The following is a 15,600-nucleotide window of genomic DNA, read 5'->3' on the forward strand; positions in this document are numbered from 1 at the left end:
GTGGGCGTGGGCTAACAGTATCGAGTTGATACCTTTATGAGATCGATACGTTTCCGTTATCATGTTTCATGAATATTTAGTCCTGAGGGCAATATTAAAAGAGTCGTCACAGTAAATTCAATGACTTTATCAAAATTAATGACATCTGACCTTTGTGCGGGTTTATTTTAAGTCATTTATTAGACATCATTACAAGACAAAGGATTAAAAAGTCCAAAACAATAAAAGCGTGTTCATATACATAAACATATTAGTGTCACTTGAAGATTGATGTGTTAGAACATGAACTTATCATCATCATCATCATCCCCAACAATCATATGAAATTAATCCCGGACTCAGTGATCAATACAAGATCAATAAAGATGTGTTAGTATTGGCTCTTTCACATTAAAAGACATTGCTCCTGAAGAAAACAGGAAGTGTGGTTACGGACGTCACCGTGGAGACGCAGCTGCCGGTGACATCAGCACAGGACGTGAAACGTGAGGACACAAATGGGACAAAGGTCGCTCAGACAGAGTGCTGGCTGAGTTCGTGGTCAGAGGAGGCGGAGCTTGTCTGACGCTCCACCACTCGCTGCGCCTTGCAGGCGGCCATCTTGGCCTGAATGTCCCTTTTTCTCTCAAAGTAGTCGACCAACGGCGGCTCGGTCAGCATGGACGCCAGCACCTGCTCGAAGCTGATGGACCAATCGGCATCCAGCACGCTGCCACGCCTCTGCCGCTCGCCACAGACCAGCACCATGTCATCTGCGATGTCGTCACACGGCAGCGAGCCGGAGCTCACCATTGAGTACGACGACACCGATGTGTCGTCTCGAGGCTCCTCCTCCCACGTGGGCGGAGCAGGTGACTCCAGGTGGACGTCGGCAAGCGCCTGGCACGCGTGGGACTCGCCTGATGCGTCACAAGGCGTTGTGGGCGGGGCCTGGCCGCCGTCTGTCTTCTTGCCTCCGTTGTTGTTGAACTTCTTGCCGACCTCGCCGATGCGCAGCAGCAGGCTGGCCACGGTGGCGATGGCGTGGTACAGCTGCTGCTCCTGAGGCTCCTCGCTGAACATGTTGTACAGGCTCTTACACAGCTCGATGAATTGCTCCTACACACACACACACACACACACACACACACACACACACGTTGATGCGTCACCTCATCATGGCGGATCAAGTTCTCCATACCTGGTTCATCCTGGGCAGGTCTTTGATGGTCTCGTTCTTGGGCTCCTTCTCCTTAGCCCACATCCTCAGGTAGTACCTGTAGTCCTCTGTCAGCAGACACAGATCAAAGGTCATTTGCGCCGTCAACACTCAAGTCTTTGACATCTTTTGACATTTACCTTTCTTCTCCTCACTAGACCTGCCTCCTTCTGGATCCTTCTTGACCTCCTCACCTGCAGACCCAACATCAAGCATCATCATGGGCATCACAGACACAGGCATCACTTTCAAGACCAGAACTTTGTTAGCAAAGTCACACAGCATGATTGGCCACACCAACTAATGGACGTAAGTACATCAACTAGTGTACTTAGTCCCTGAATGGACGACTTAGACAGTTTAGAGTTGTCCCAAATCCAGTACTTACCACAAATGACATCTATTCTCCTTCTTATAGGTGAATTGTAACCATTTTATTTAACTTGCATTTTTACCACCAACAGCAACAGAATGCACCTCAGCTTCTGTTATTTCAGGTTAGCCCCTCCTCCTGCTACAGTAAACCTCGGATATATCGGATTCAATTGTTCCCACTGGTTTTGTCCGATATAAGCGAAATCCGTTATATGCGTATACCGGAAAATGTCCATTTTACGCATATATCGGATTTATATCCGGTATATGCGTAAATCGGATTTTATCCGTTATAAAAAGGCACTTCCTTGACTATGTTTCCAATGTACCTGGACGCGCAGGCAACGCTGCAAACGCTGCAAATGACGTCGTATAGCGGCCTGTCACGATTCGGCGAATCGGAGCGCCACGATGCGGTCATCCGATATATGCGAGGGAAATTTAATGGAAATGCATTGGAACGGGACTGGAGATTTTGTCCGAAATAGACGAAATCCGTTATAAAAAATCCGATATATGCAATGAATTTTTATTGGAAATGCATTACAGAAAAATTGGTTCTTTTTTATCTGTCCGTTGTGAGCGAATTTCCGATATATCCGAGTCCGATATATCCGAGGTTTACTGTACATAGCCAAGATGGCGACTACCGAGGGTTGTATGTGGACATCACATCATTAAGTGTGATTAACATCACGACACAGGTTGTGTCTTTTGTCTGTATACTTCTGTACATTGCGTACGCAAAATTTTGACAGTTACTGTTGCTGCGCACTTACCGGAAATGACGTATCATTTACCGACTTCTTCCCGAGTGTTTATTCAACACTCGAGCTAGTGCACTGATACTCACACACTCAAAAAGAACATGTGTAAGTATGCAAGTGCACCAACAGAGACACAGCAATGGAGTTTCTGCCAACCTGACGTGATCGGCCAGACTACAATTACATTGACTTGCAGGGGGCGGAGCCAAAAGGGCAAGATATTTGGAGGTCGACAGGAAAAAAAAAAAAAAAAACAATAACACAAACCTGTTGTGACTTCCTGCTGGCCCATAATGTCCACACTTGGCAGGAAGGAAGCTTCTGGAGAAAAAGATGATGAAGATTGTTAGCAGAAACACACGTGATGTGTGTATGTGACTAACGTGTGTGTGTGTGTGTACCTGGGGGTGTGTCATCTGTGAAGAATTGGGACGCCTCTAGAGCAGACTCCGCCTCCTCAGGACACAACGCTGCCACACAAACAACAATCACAATCGTGTTCAATGTCTATGACGTCAATGACGAATGAAGACATTCATTCATTCATTCATTTTCTACCGCTTATCCTCATGAGGGTCGCGGGGGTGCTGGAGCCTATCCCAGCTGTCTTCGGACGAGAGGCGGGGTACACCCTGGACTGGTGGCCAGCCAATCACAGGGCACATATAGACAAACAACCATTCACACTCACATTCATACCTATGGACAATTTGGAGTCGCTAATTAACCTAGCATGTTTTTGGAATGTGGGAGGAAACCGGAGTACCCGGAGAAAACCCACGCATGCACGGGGAGAACATGCAAACTCCACACAGAGATGGTGGAATTGAACCTTGGTCTCCTAGCTGTGAGGTCTGTGCGCTAACCACTCGACCACCATGCCACCCCGAATAAAGACAATGGCATCTAAATGAGAACACACACACACACACACGTCCATAGGGAGTTACCAGGTGGAAGGTGGAGCTTGTAGAGCAGTTTGAGCTTCTCCGTCATGTCGCCATGATACATGCCGCCTGCAGACACACAACAACACAACAAGTCCACTTGTTTGTTTGTTTGTTTGTTTGTGTCGTCTTGGCTAAACTCACTGAGCGCTGTGATAAACTCCTTGAAATTGACCAGCCCGTCTTGGTTCTGATCCAGGATCCGGAAGAGGCGGGCGGAGAGCACAGGGGTGTGGCCTCCACAGACCCAGGGGGCGAGAGCGCTGAACAGCTGGCTGAACTGGAGCGGGTCGATGCGGTACTGTTCCAGGTAAGGCAGACTCGGGTCGTGGCGCTCGGCCGCTGAGCTGCTGGAGCCCCAGTAACAGCTGGTCATGTGTTTGGACTGAAACGACCAGGACGGTAGGGATTGGGGCATCGGGTTGGCACCAGGTAGCTGTCAATCATGTGATTTGTGTGTGACGTCCCCACCTTAAAGAGACAGTACAGCTCCTCCAGCTCCTCAATGCTGAAGGCTGACTCGGTCATCATGGCTCTCACCTGCCAACAAACAACGTTCAGCGCTCGGGCCTGCATTAGCACGTTAGCCGGTGGCCGTCACCCACCACGCTTCGCTTGGCTGTGTCCTCCAGCGACTGGATGACCTTTAACCTCTGTTTGAACCTCATCTGCTCAATGACGTCAGAACGAAGGCTGCCGAACTTCTGCTGACACAATCAATGGAAAGCTCCAGTTAGAGTGAAGCAAACCAAACAATATGGCTGCAAGAGTTAGACTGGGACTAACACGGCTTCAGGAAGTAGACCAAGACTACAGTGTACAGTTTAAGAAGTTCTCACCTCAGGAGTGAGACTACACAGGACATAGATCGAGACAAGATGACTGCAAGAGTTAGACAGAGACTATACAGTTGCAGGAATTAGACAGTTCAGAGTTTAGACTGAGAGTATAGCACTCCAGGACTTAGACCGAGGCAATGCGCTTTCAGGAGTTAGACTGAGACTATCAACTCCAGGGAGACCGGTACTATATGCCTCCGAGTGTTAGACTGGAAGCTTCAGGATTTAGACACTTTTCGCCTCCAGGAGTTAGACTGAGACGATACGTTTCCTGAGGTTACTGGAGAGTTTCAGGATTTACAGTCTACAAGAGTTAGACTGGGACTACACGGCTTCAGGAGGTAGACCAAGACTACAGTGTACAGTTTAAGAAGTTCTGACCTCAGGAGTGAGACTACACAGGAGATAGATGACTAGATGATTGCAAGAGTTACACAGAGACTATACAGTTGCAGGAATTAGACCAAAACTATACAGTTCAGAGTTTAGCTTAAAGTATAGCACTCCAGGACATAGTCTCAGTCTAACCCTGGAATCGTATTGTCCTGGTCTAACTCCTGAAAGCGCATTGCCTCGGTCTAAGTCCTGGAGTGCTATACTCTAAGCTAAACTTCTTATAGCCCTGGTCTCCCTGGAGTTGATAGTCTCAGTCTAACCTTGGAATCGTATTGTCGTGGTCTAATTCCTGAAAGTGCATTGCCTCGGTCTAAGTCCTGGAGTGCTATAGTCTAAGCTAAACTTCTTATAGCTCTGATCTCCCTGGAGTTGATAGTCTCAGTCTAACCCTGGAATCGTATTGTCCTGGTCTAACTCCTGAAAGCGCATTGCCTCGGTCTAAGTCCTGGAGTGCTATAGTCTAAGCTAAACTTCTTATAGCTCTGATCTCCCTGGAGTTGATAGTCTCAGTCTAACCCTGGAATCGTAATGTCCTGGTCTGGTCTAACTCCTGAAAGCGTATTGCCTCGGTCTATCAACTCCAGGGAGACTGGAGCTGTACGCCTCCAAGTGTTAGACTGGAAGCTTCAGGATTTAGACACTTTTCGCCTCCAGGAGTTAGACTGAGACGATACGTCTCCTGAGGTTACTGTAGAGTTTCAGGATTTAGAGTCTATATATCTATCCTTCTATCAATCGACCTCTGACCTCGTACGACGACTTGATGAGGTCGAAGACGTCGATCTCAGGTGGCGGTTCATCTCCACTAGTGAGCAGTGCGTGTAGATGAGGGACAGGTGAAGGGCCGATCTGCTTATTCACCACATTATCCAGGTACCTACACACACATATAGGCACATATGGACTTACAGCCATTCTAAGAAGTGGGCGGAGCTACAACAACAACATGTACCTGCCCAAAATGGTCATGGCTTCACCCTCGTCATTGCAGGACAACAACGCGTCCATGTTGTCATGCAGCACTGCCAGCGCCACCTGCAGGAAGATGCACATGTGTGTCGACTCACACAAAATGAGTTCTAACCAGGAAGTAAAGGTGGGGGGGGGGGCGTACCTGAAAGATGACCTTGATGCCCTCGTAGAAGAAGCAGTCCACGAGCAGCACAGCGCTATCGAAGGGCATCACAGACAGGAAGAGGGTGAGGAACCAGGACAGGCTAATGGTGGAGATGACCCCCAGATCCTGCATGTGGTCATGCAGCATAGGGAGGAAGGCCCGGGTCAGGTCTTCAAACACGCCCTGATCCACCAAAGCTCCTGCAAACAGAAACCGTGTCTGTCAGCAACAGCGCACCACGATGACGCCATGGAAAACCTTAGTTATGAGCAACAGGAACAAAACGGATGGCGGTAAAGACATCCTGGGGTACAAAGATGCTGTGTGGGACTGACCTACGACCCTGGTGTTGTAGTAGTCAGGCAGCATGCGTTCACAGAGCGCCACCAGCAGCCAGAAGGCTTCCTCCTCCGTACAGTAGAGCAGCAACACAGATGTGACGATGTTCATGGCCTGCAGGGGGCAGAGTCGGTCACACTTCATTCATTCATTCATTTTCTACCGCTTATCCTCACAAGGGTCGCAGGGGGTGCTGGAGCCTATCCCAGCTGTCTTCGGGCGAGAGGCGGGGTACACCCTGGACTGGTCGCCAGCCAATCACAGGGCACATATAGACAAACAACCATTCACACTCACATTCATACCTATGGACAATTTGGAGTCGCTAATTAACCTAGCATGTTTTTGGAATGTGGGAGGAAACCGGAGTACCCGGAGAAAACCCCCGCATGCACGGGGAGAACATGCAAACTCCACACAGAGATGGCCGAGGGTGGAATTGAACCCTGGTCCTCCTAGCTGTGAGGTCTGTGCACTAACCACTAGACCACCGTGCAACAACTCCCAGTGAGAATTAAAGTTCTGACCTGGCAGTACCCAATTCCTGGGTTCCTGTGGGCGTAGGCGGTGAGTACGCGTCGCAATGCAGCGATGCCCGTCTCGTTCTGGAATGCTCTGTGCTCCGGCATGGAGCGGTGAAGGTCACGCTCAATCTCCTCCGTGGCTAAGGAACAAAGCCCCATCGACTGCTCCACCAGGTCGCCATAGTAACCGGCGTGCGTCGCCATCTGGTTCTGTGCTCCTGTGGAGACGAACCGGAGCGATGATGTGACAGAGCAGCACAGACATAAACAATGGAGAAGGAGGAAGAGGAAGTACCTGAGAAGAGCAACCACAGTTCTCCTCTCAGGCGCTCCGGAATCCCACTGAGGACAAGATCTCTGGTTCTGGAGGTTCTGTACATGCAGACGCCACGGCCAAACTCAGAGAAGTGAATGTTCCACGCCTCCTCTTTCATCTTCTCCTTCATCTGCAAGAAACGAGAAACAAGAAACATTCAGAGAAAACCCTTGAGGAGCAATTCATAGGAAGAAACGTAAAGACTCACAGCCTTGGGTCCCAGGTCTTCTGGAGCGTCTTTCTGGTAGAGCTGCAGCAGACCCTGTCTGGCTGTGGGGACATCTGGATGGTAGTGGCGCCCCCTGTGGACAGACTGGGACTCTGCCTGGTGAAACAAAGCGAGAACATTTAGGATCTCAGGAGATGCTGACCTACAAAAGCTGTACGTCACAATGAAATACGCACCAAGTGACCCAAGGCTGACATTGGACTCGTGTCCCCCCATGAGCTGTCCGGGGTCCTTTGCAGGAAGTCGGAAATGCGCTGGACGAGGAAGTCTCTGTCTTTGAGGTTGGCGAACAGGAAGTTCATCTTGTTCTTGGTGCTGATGGAGACGGGACATGGCAGAACGCTGCTGCTGTCCGCCTTCTCCACAATGGACACCTGCGAAGCAAAGGATGATGGGAAGAATGCAACATGGTTCTGATTCCAACAGTCCGACGTGGTTTTTGCGGGACCTCTCTGAGGGGGATGATCAACTGGCAGAGGTCTTCTTCTCGGCTGTTGAAGCAGATGTAATTATTGGAGATGAACAGCTGGCCCACCACATGCATTTTGGCGAAGGGCGTCCATAGCGTGCAGTCAGTGTGTCCGTCCAGACGTTCGTCCTGCGTCAACCTGAAGGTGCTCCGGTAGCGCTCGTTCTTTGCCCTTGCATCCAAATCTCTGAAAACAGGAGAAGATAAATCTAAAAGGTCAACACCACCTAAGAGACCTCCTATGGTGATCCAGACCTCTTGAGCACGGAGACGTTTTTGAGAGTCTTGCACGGTTTCGGCAGAGATCGATCGGCGGCGAACGCCTCGTTGTCGAGCAGCTGTCGCATAGCGATATTTGCAAGCTGCTCCATCAATTTGAAGGTGTCATTGATGTTGAGGAACATGGAGAAGAAATGCTCTGTGTCTCGGGTGCTGACACGAACGCTCTCCGGGAACAACAAGGTGGCGTTCTTATCCAGCTGGGTCACCTCGGTCCACTGAACCACCAGCGTCACTGAGAGACAGAGAAGATGGCGGTTAGAACCGTGGAGCAGGACTTCCTAAAAGAAGAAGCCTGTGATTGAGTGGTCGTACCTTCTTTGCCCAACAGGAAAGAGTAGAAGCACAGGTGGTTGACGGACAGGTAGAGCCAACCCTGCCGTGGGACTCGACCCTTCCAGTAGCTACACGAGTAATAGTTCACCAGCTTCTCCTCTTCGGGCATACCAAACAACTTCCTCATCTTGAGCTCAGCTTCTTGAAACTTCCCACAATCCTCCTCTGGCTCCTCATTCTGCTTCAGTCGGTTCTCCTCCGCAATAATGCCCTGCAGGAAGTGATGTCACTCAGTGACAGGAAGAGAGAGAAGCCGACCGGTAACGACAAAGAGGAAGTGACATACGCAAATCTTCCCTTTGACAAAAGTGGTGATGTCTTGATCGTTATCGAAGATGGAGATGGTCTGCAGCAGGTTGGACTCCAGCCAGTCCCAGTGCTCGGTGATCTCTCTCCTTGATGAACCTGCCAGGCGCAGTTGAGGGTCAATTATGCTCAGGAGGTATGACAGGGGCAAACATACAGTAAGTATATACATGCATAAGACAGAAATCATAACCAAAATAGCACTAAATCATTCATTCATTCATTTTCTACCGCTTATCCTCACAAGGTGCTGGAGCCTATCCCAGCTGTCTTCGGGCGAGAGGCGGGGTACACCCTGGACTGGTCGCCAGCCAATCACAGGGTCCATATAGACAAACAACCATTCACACTCACATTCATACCTATGGACAATTTGGAGTCGCTAATTAACCTAGCATGTTTTTGGAATGTGGGAGGAAACCGGAGTACCCGGAGAAAACCCACGCATGCACGCGGAGAACATGCAAACTCCACACAGAGATGGCCGAGGGTGGAATTGAACCCTGGTCTCCTAGCTGTGAGGTCTGCGCGCTAACCACTAGACCGCCGTGCCGCCCCTAGCACAAAATCAATGACACAATAATAAGTTATATTAGCTAGTGTTAGAATAGCAAACTTGCAGCATTTCTCTCATGCAGTTGCTTTCAGGGTCCTGTGTGTGTTTTCGGCATTTGCAACATCTTATTGTTTTTGCTGCATTTTATTTTGCAAAAAGTCCGAGACTCACCACAGGCGATGTTCCAGTAGACCTGAGAGTCTGCAGTCTGCAGCAGAATCCTGTAAGGAGCCACCCTGGCGCTGGAGTCCAGAACCACATCCAGAGTCCCCACCAGGAGACCTGCACGTAAACACACTCACCACTTCACTTCACGGCTGCTCAACCAATTTGATGGAAGCTTTATTTAAACATTAAAAGTCGACAAGAAACGAATAACTTGCTGCAGCGTTTTTGACTGGACACGACAAGGATTTAGGTGGACGTGGAGAAGACTCACCGGACAGCCCTCCTCCACGGCCGTGTCCTCGCCTCCTCTGCAGAATAAAGAATGGGTTGGCCCGCTCGGACACCCAAAGGGCCCCGGCCAGCAGAACCTCCTCCGGATGGATCCACATTTCAACCCGCTCCAAGTCGCCCTGGACCGGCAAACGAAGCGGGTTTTATTAAGGTTCTGCTTGTGACTGACGGCGGCCCGATTTTGTTGTTTATTTTTTTTCCCTTCAGTCTGCTGACTGTGCATCACTTCCGGGTATGACGTAGTAGGGTACGCTGCAAGGACGTACTTACGTCATCACGGTGCGTTTGGTTTGATTGGCAAATTAATAACATTTGTTCAGCGTTTAATTATGTATTTAAAGACATTTGATGTAAAATATTCTAATTTGATCACTGTCAATAAATAAATGTAACAATATTAATACATTTGGAACTAGTGTTAGTACATAATATTTCACGTTTTTTAATTCAATTTTAAGAAACAGTGGGAGTGGCCTCTTATGACGAACTACCAGGAAGGCTGCAGTGTTGTCATGGAAACCTAACATCATGACATATCATACCAACTCCCGGTATAGGGCATGAAGAACCTTTAAAGACACTTTAATATGATAAGAGACACAGTGATTGATGACATCATCAGACCAGAGACACAACACACACATAATAGAGATTATATTGGTCATATAGATTGTATAATGTCCTTTAGATGAGCTAATTGACACATTAAAGGAGCAGTCCGCCACATGGCATTAAACAAAATGTCTCTAATGGAAACTGAAAGAAATTTGGATTGTTTAGTTCCACTTTAAAGGGTTTCTTACGGTTATCTATGCCAATGTAGATGAAATAAACACTCAATGTGCAAACTTTGCAAGGATTTCGTTCCCAAATGCACTTAGCTCGTTAGCGTGTTTACTAATAAGCACAATTCTTGGCCTCTTTAACGTGAATTAGTGTTTCCGTTATTGACAGCAAAGCCAAGCTACTTTGTTATTGTGGTTTCCTGTCGCTGTGCTACGCTAGGATAAGCTAACACGTAAGATGTGCTCGCAGGTATTGTGCTAAGCTGTGAGCAAAAGGTGAGTCAGCCTGATGTCAGACTTTCATCACAAGTTTGGATGCCACGTTCTGGTCAAAAAGACAACTGCAGGTGTTACCATAGCAACAAACCACAAGCCAGCAGCGGCGGGTGGGGGACTGTTCCTTTAAATCTTTTCTCCAAAGTCTCTTAAGGAAGGGTCAGGGTCCCGGTCTCCCTCTGGTTCTGGTCTCAAGATTTGAAGGAACCACAAGCACACACAGATTCTGGTTCTTTGGTTCTGCATCCAGCTGCAATCACATTAGTTCCGCTTCAGGTCCACCAGGAGCTCTTCCAAGAACGTTTAGGCACTCTGGAGTTTGTTTTTTGGGAATATATCTTTTTTTTTTTTCCAGGAAGCATTAGAAGAACCATTTATGGATCCATGAAGTCTTCTCAAGAGCCCTTTTAGTACCCACTAAAAAAGTCCAGGGAACCATTGCAAGAGCCCATTTTGGAATTTGGTTTTCTTAAAAGGTGAGAAACCTCTCTCTGACCTTCAGGACCACCACCAGGAGCTGAGAACCTCGCAAGGAACTCCTGGAGAGTCTTTGCCTCTTCTGGGAAGGAACGTAAAAGGTCCAGTGAGACCAGATCCAGAGTTTATAAACACTCGCTCCCTTCTGGAATATTGGCTTTTCCACCAGTCACATGATGTGCGTGTGTGTGTATGTGTGTGTGTGTGTGCGAGTGAGCAAGAGAGAGAGACGTGGTGTTGGAGGTGTTGCTATGGCGACAACCTTCACGACTTGTCATCATAGAGGTCGAGCGAGGCTTGGAGGTCCGCAAGTTCCACGTCACAGATGACGCTGCGAGGAGACGTCGAGTTGAAAAAGTGACCGCCTGTGAAACACACAACATCACGTTAAACACACACACGTGCACATACACACGTTGCTGCTTCTTCTTACTCGTCACGGCGATGGCGATGTCAGCGGGGGTCCTGGGCGGGGCCTCAGGGTGGGGCGGGCTCAGTGGCTCCACGCTGATGGCGGGCTGGCGCCTGTCGTTCAACGGCACCCTCTGGCTGTCGGAGTCCTGCGCGACACCCAGCCGGTCCACGTCCAACACTACGCTGTCCACGCAGGCCACACTGGTCTGCGGACATCACAAACACGCGCTCGTCTCCTCCATCGCCCACGGGGGTTCTGATACTAGCTGCGAGGGCGGGACTCACCGTAATGCCGAGCGCTTTCAGGATGTTCAACTTACACATGGGACACGTGCAGTGCTCGTTGAGCCACGGGTCCACGCACACCTTGTGGAAGACGTGCCTGTGGACGTTACGGTTAGTGCGTGACGACGTGACCAACACCGGCGTCGGGGACTTACTTGCAGGGGAGGATGCGCACCACGTCGTTCAGCTGGTACGCTTCGATGCACACGGCGCAGTGGTTGAAGTCCGGGTCCGTTTCCTAAACACACAGAGTGAGGAGGACGGGTGATGTCACGGATGATGTCCGTCGTGTCATCATCATCTTTACCTTATCTCCTTTCTTCACCGTCCTTGTGCTCAATTTCCCCATGGCTTTCTTGGCCGCGTCACCGAGACGACGCTGAGACCAGACCAAGAGGACACATCATTAGCGCAGGACAAAATACAAGCTAACGACACGTGAAGCAAAACAAATACAGCAGGACTTGCTGCTCATTGAGAAGAGCAACATTTTCCAACTTCTCCAAAGCTTGCTGGATTTGTGCCGACCCACTTTTTGAGTATTAATATGAATTTGAAATATCAACAAAGTGACCAAGTTGGCAACACTGGTGCGCCTTGCAGTGTGTTTAAGGGGAACTGCACTTTTTTACATCATTTACAATCCTTATGTGATACATGAACACATATTTATTTCCCTTTTCTGTGCATTTTAGAGCAAGAAAACAAGTTAATATGAGCTAGCTAACAACAGTCTGCAGGGGAAATACATATTTTGACGATAAAGCTATCACAAAAAAACTCCAAAAAACACCAGCAGTGTTCCATTTACATACTAACTGACTAACTGACTTCAGTATTTACCAATATTACCAATATATTACCAATATCTACCAGTGGATACCTAGCTCTTAATTTCGCTACAAAGACTCATGATGCTCGTTTGCAGTCAGCATGTTCTACCCGAGAACCGGAGCACACGTCTTGTGCTGGAAGACGCAGCCATCCCAAGAAGAGCGACCATTATAAGTGTTGTTACTGAAGGAATTGCCCAAGTTTGTGTATCAATGCGCCTCGAAAAGACGTCTTGGTAGTGATTTAAATAATCAAAATACGGCAAGGGCTGCACGGCGGTCGAGTGGTTAGCGCGCAGACCTCACAGCTAGGAGACCAGGGTTCAATTCCACCCTCGGCAATCTCTGTGTGGAGTTTGCATGTTCTCCCCGTGCATGCGTGGGTTTTCTCTCCTCCAACATTCCAAAAAACATGCTAGGTTAATTAGCGACTCCAAATTGTCCATAGGTATGAATGGGAGTGTGAATGGTTGTTTGTCTATATGTGACCTGTGATTGGCTGGCCACCAGTCCAGGGTGTACCCCGTCTCTCGCCCGAAGATTTTCTACCGCTTTTCCTCACAAGGGTCGCGGGGGTTGCTGGAGCCTATCCCAGCTGTCTTCGGGCGAGGTACACCCTGGACTGGTGGCCAGCCAATCACAGGGCACATATAGACAAACAACCATTCACACTCACATTCATACCTATGGACAATTTGGAGTCGCTAACTAACCTAGCATGTTTTTGGAATGTGGGAGGAAACCGGAGTACCCGGAGAAAACCCACGCATGCACGGGGAGAACATGCAAACTCCACACAGAGAGGGTGGAATTGAACCCGGGTCTCCTAGCTGTGAGGTCTGCGCTCTAACCACTCGACCCACCATGTTAAGTTATTAGAGGTTATTTTTCAAAGGTCTTCAAATAGGTATGTCCCAATGACGTGCATTGTTAGCTAGCTCATTAACTTGTTTTCTTGTATTATAATGCACAGAAACAGAAATAAATATGTTCATGTTTCACCTAAGGATTGTAAATGATGGGCAAAATTCCCGAAAAAAAGTGCAGTTCCCCTTTAAGAAGCAATCTATTATAGAGCGAGGGTCAAGAGGTAATGCCAAATTTATTTGTGGAGGGCCTCCCCTAATAAATAAATCTATGCTAGCATACCTGGCTGCGGTCGCGTGCGCTACTGTAGCGGATCTTCTGGATGAAGTAGAAGATGAGCCAGGCGGAGGAGATGATCATGAGGACGATGAAGGAGATGGAGACGAAGACCAGCGAGCCTCTGTTGATGTTCTTGGTGGGACTGCGCTGACCCACAAGAACGGTGACCACCACCGTCAGGTTCCGCTCCAGGTTGGCCAGGATCTCCTTACCGTAGCCTTCTGTTATCATCACGGCCACAGTGTCGCCCGTTCCTGCGCACAGCGCTCCGATCTCAGGCCATGCTAGCTGCTAGCATGCTACATAACAACACAAGGAAGGAACTTTCCGAACCTTCGTGACCCATCTTGACCGTCTTGTCGGTGGAGTTGTTGTAGATGAGCACGGCGGTGGCATTGAACGCGGCGGCCTTCAGGATCTTCTCCTTGAAGGTGCAGTTTCCTCTCTGCAGCAGCGCCACCCACTGGACACCGCGGGGAGGGGCCAGGAAGCGGGTGTGGGGGTCGCAGCCCTGCCTGTCCACCACTGGACACACACACACACACGGTTTCTTAGCAACAGCAGACAGGCGGCGAGCGTTGTTGTTTCATGTTTCGGCTACAAGGTCAAAGGTTGCGTAGTCAATGTCGGAGAAACCGGCGAGGAAGACGCTCGCCGGTCTGGGAATGCCGCATGCTTCAGCTGCAGTGTCCTTGGAACAGTCGGAGTGTAATCTGACACCTGAGAGACAGCACGACCTTGAACGCCTCAACGCATTGCGATGCTCTGCAGACCTGCTGCATTCAACGTGTGTGGACATGTCCCCGTGGGACACAGACAAGACAAGGAGGAGAGGAGGGAACCTTCCAGAACGACCACATCACTTTACCTCCGTGATGCGGCGCCGGTCCCACGACCACGCCCCTGGCGTCCACTTTGGGAGAGTTCTGTCCGTACGTGACGTCTTCGCTGCTCATCATGTGGATGGTGTGTCCTCTGGCGTCCTGCACTGTGGCGTTGACCGTGGCGCTGACGTATTCCTCCGATGCCATGCTTCGGTCCGAGCGAGCCGCCGACACCGATGCGGTCTGTATCAGCACCAGGACCAGGACGGAGGGGACACGGAGCCCGGCCCAGCTGAGGGACGTCATGGTGTCCTCATCCAAACTGTGAGCACACAAAATGAATACTTTTGAGTGTCCACTGCATCAACATGCCAAATAACAGCTGGTGAACAGAAGAAACATCAGGACCAGACGCTTGTCTTCTTCTTAATTACTGTGTCCTTGTCCCCCCCACCCCCCACAAAATGAATCAAAATACCAAAAATTGAACGGATCGTTCACGAAAGAAACATTTTTTTCATTGTTACTCAGTTTCACTGTTCAAACGTCCTAATGTGTCTTTCCGCGCCGTGTCTGTCTTCTTTAGCTTGTCCCCCCGCCAGTGAGGACACAAACAAGCACCATCATCATCACCACCAGGGCCTGCTGACCACCATTCGCGTCGCGTCTGACTTTCTATTCAGAACTCCATTGACTAAACGCTCATTTTAAGAGGCGCCATGATGCTTTGTCTTACCGTGTGCACGCGGACAGACGGGTCGCCTTGACAACGTCACGAGCAGAGCTCGCCGCCGATGTTCCGTGGAACGTCGGGGAGGGTTTCGGCAGATTTGCCCCGCTTCGGTTGGGAGTTTTAACCGTGTTTTGTTTCCGCTAATGTGCGAACGGTACGGAAGCTCGGGGCCGTCCGACTCGATGATGCAGTGCGCACGCGCACAGGCTCTGCTCCGGGACACAACAGGGTGAGCCAGGCGAGATTTTTATCAACTCACGCGAGAACATTCGGGAGTCTCATAGATAGTGCATCTCTGTATCCTATTTATCATGAAATGCTGAATAAACATTGTCCACCGACCAGACCAACGTAGTATGAATTATTAATCACTTT

At 49.4% G+C, this 15,600-nt stretch overlaps 2 protein-coding genes across 2 annotated transcripts; both read right to left on the reverse strand.

The window, feature by feature from the left end:
- Positions 1 to 152: 152 nt before the first annotated feature.
- On the reverse strand, positions 153 to 9,699 carry LOC131107528 (TBC1 domain family member 9B). Its single transcript, XM_058057641.1, has 23 exons — positions 9,433 to 9,699; positions 9,165 to 9,275; positions 8,418 to 8,536; positions 8,111 to 8,342; positions 7,772 to 8,030; positions 7,496 to 7,703; positions 7,224 to 7,421; positions 7,027 to 7,143; positions 6,798 to 6,948; positions 6,506 to 6,720; positions 5,975 to 6,092; positions 5,637 to 5,839; positions 5,475 to 5,557; positions 5,270 to 5,399; positions 3,893 to 3,991; positions 3,759 to 3,827; positions 3,432 to 3,672; positions 3,291 to 3,356; positions 2,742 to 2,810; positions 2,608 to 2,661; positions 1,339 to 1,392; positions 1,181 to 1,266; positions 153 to 1,098 (listed from the first exon to the last, which is right to left on the reverse strand). The coding sequence occupies exons 1-23, from the start codon at positions 9,548 to 9,550 to the stop codon at positions 514 to 516; spliced, it is 3,585 nt and encodes a 1,194-aa protein (XP_057913624.1). The 5' UTR covers positions 9,551 to 9,699; the 3' UTR covers positions 153 to 513.
- A 390-nt stretch (positions 9,700 to 10,089) lies between these two features.
- Positions 10,090 to 15,417, reverse strand: rnf130 (ring finger protein 130). The gene is made up of 9 exons (XM_058057654.1): positions 15,229 to 15,417; positions 14,537 to 14,814; positions 14,002 to 14,193; positions 13,672 to 13,922; positions 11,997 to 12,068; positions 11,845 to 11,927; positions 11,690 to 11,786; positions 11,424 to 11,610; positions 10,090 to 11,355 (listed from the first exon to the last, which is right to left on the reverse strand). The coding sequence occupies exons 2-9, from the start codon at positions 14,796 to 14,798 to the stop codon at positions 11,255 to 11,257; spliced, it is 1,245 nt and encodes a 414-aa protein (XP_057913637.1). The 5' UTR covers positions 14,799 to 14,814; positions 15,229 to 15,417; the 3' UTR covers positions 10,090 to 11,254.
- Between the last annotated feature and the right edge of the window lie 183 nt (positions 15,418 to 15,600).

Source organism: Doryrhamphus excisus, chromosome 2 (genome assembly GCF_030265055.1).
Source record: "Doryrhamphus excisus isolate RoL2022-K1 chromosome 2, RoL_Dexc_1.0, whole genome shotgun sequence".
Lineage (NCBI taxonomy): Eukaryota > Metazoa > Chordata > Actinopteri > Syngnathiformes > Syngnathidae > Doryrhamphus > Doryrhamphus excisus.

Bases quoted from the DNA above. Each gene is read 5' to 3' on its own strand.
- LOC131107528 (XM_058057641.1), bottom strand. From the start codon at position 9,550: ATGTGGATCCATCCGGAGGAGGTTCTGCTGGCCGGGGCCCTTTGGGTG. The intron at 6,949-7,026 runs GTGAGTCTTTAC...CGTTTCTTGCAG, and splicing joins AAGACCTGGGACCCAAGGCT to ATGAAGGAGAAGATGAAAGA. The intron at 1,267-1,338 runs GTAAATGTCAAA...GTCTGCTGACAG, and splicing joins GTCTAGTGAGGAGAAGAAAG to AGGACTACAGGTACTACCTG.
- rnf130 (XM_058057654.1), bottom strand. From the start codon at position 14,798: ATGACGTCCCTCAGCTGGGCCGGGCTCCGTGTCCCCTCCGTCCTGGTC. The intron at 11,611-11,689 runs GTGAGTCCCGCC...TGATGTCCGCAG, and splicing joins TGAAAGCGCTCGGCATTACG to ACCAGTGTGGCCTGCGTGGA. The intron at 11,356-11,423 runs GTAAGAAGAAGC...TGTGTTTCACAG, and splicing joins CATCGCCATCGCCGTGACGA to GCGGTCACTTTTTCAACTCG.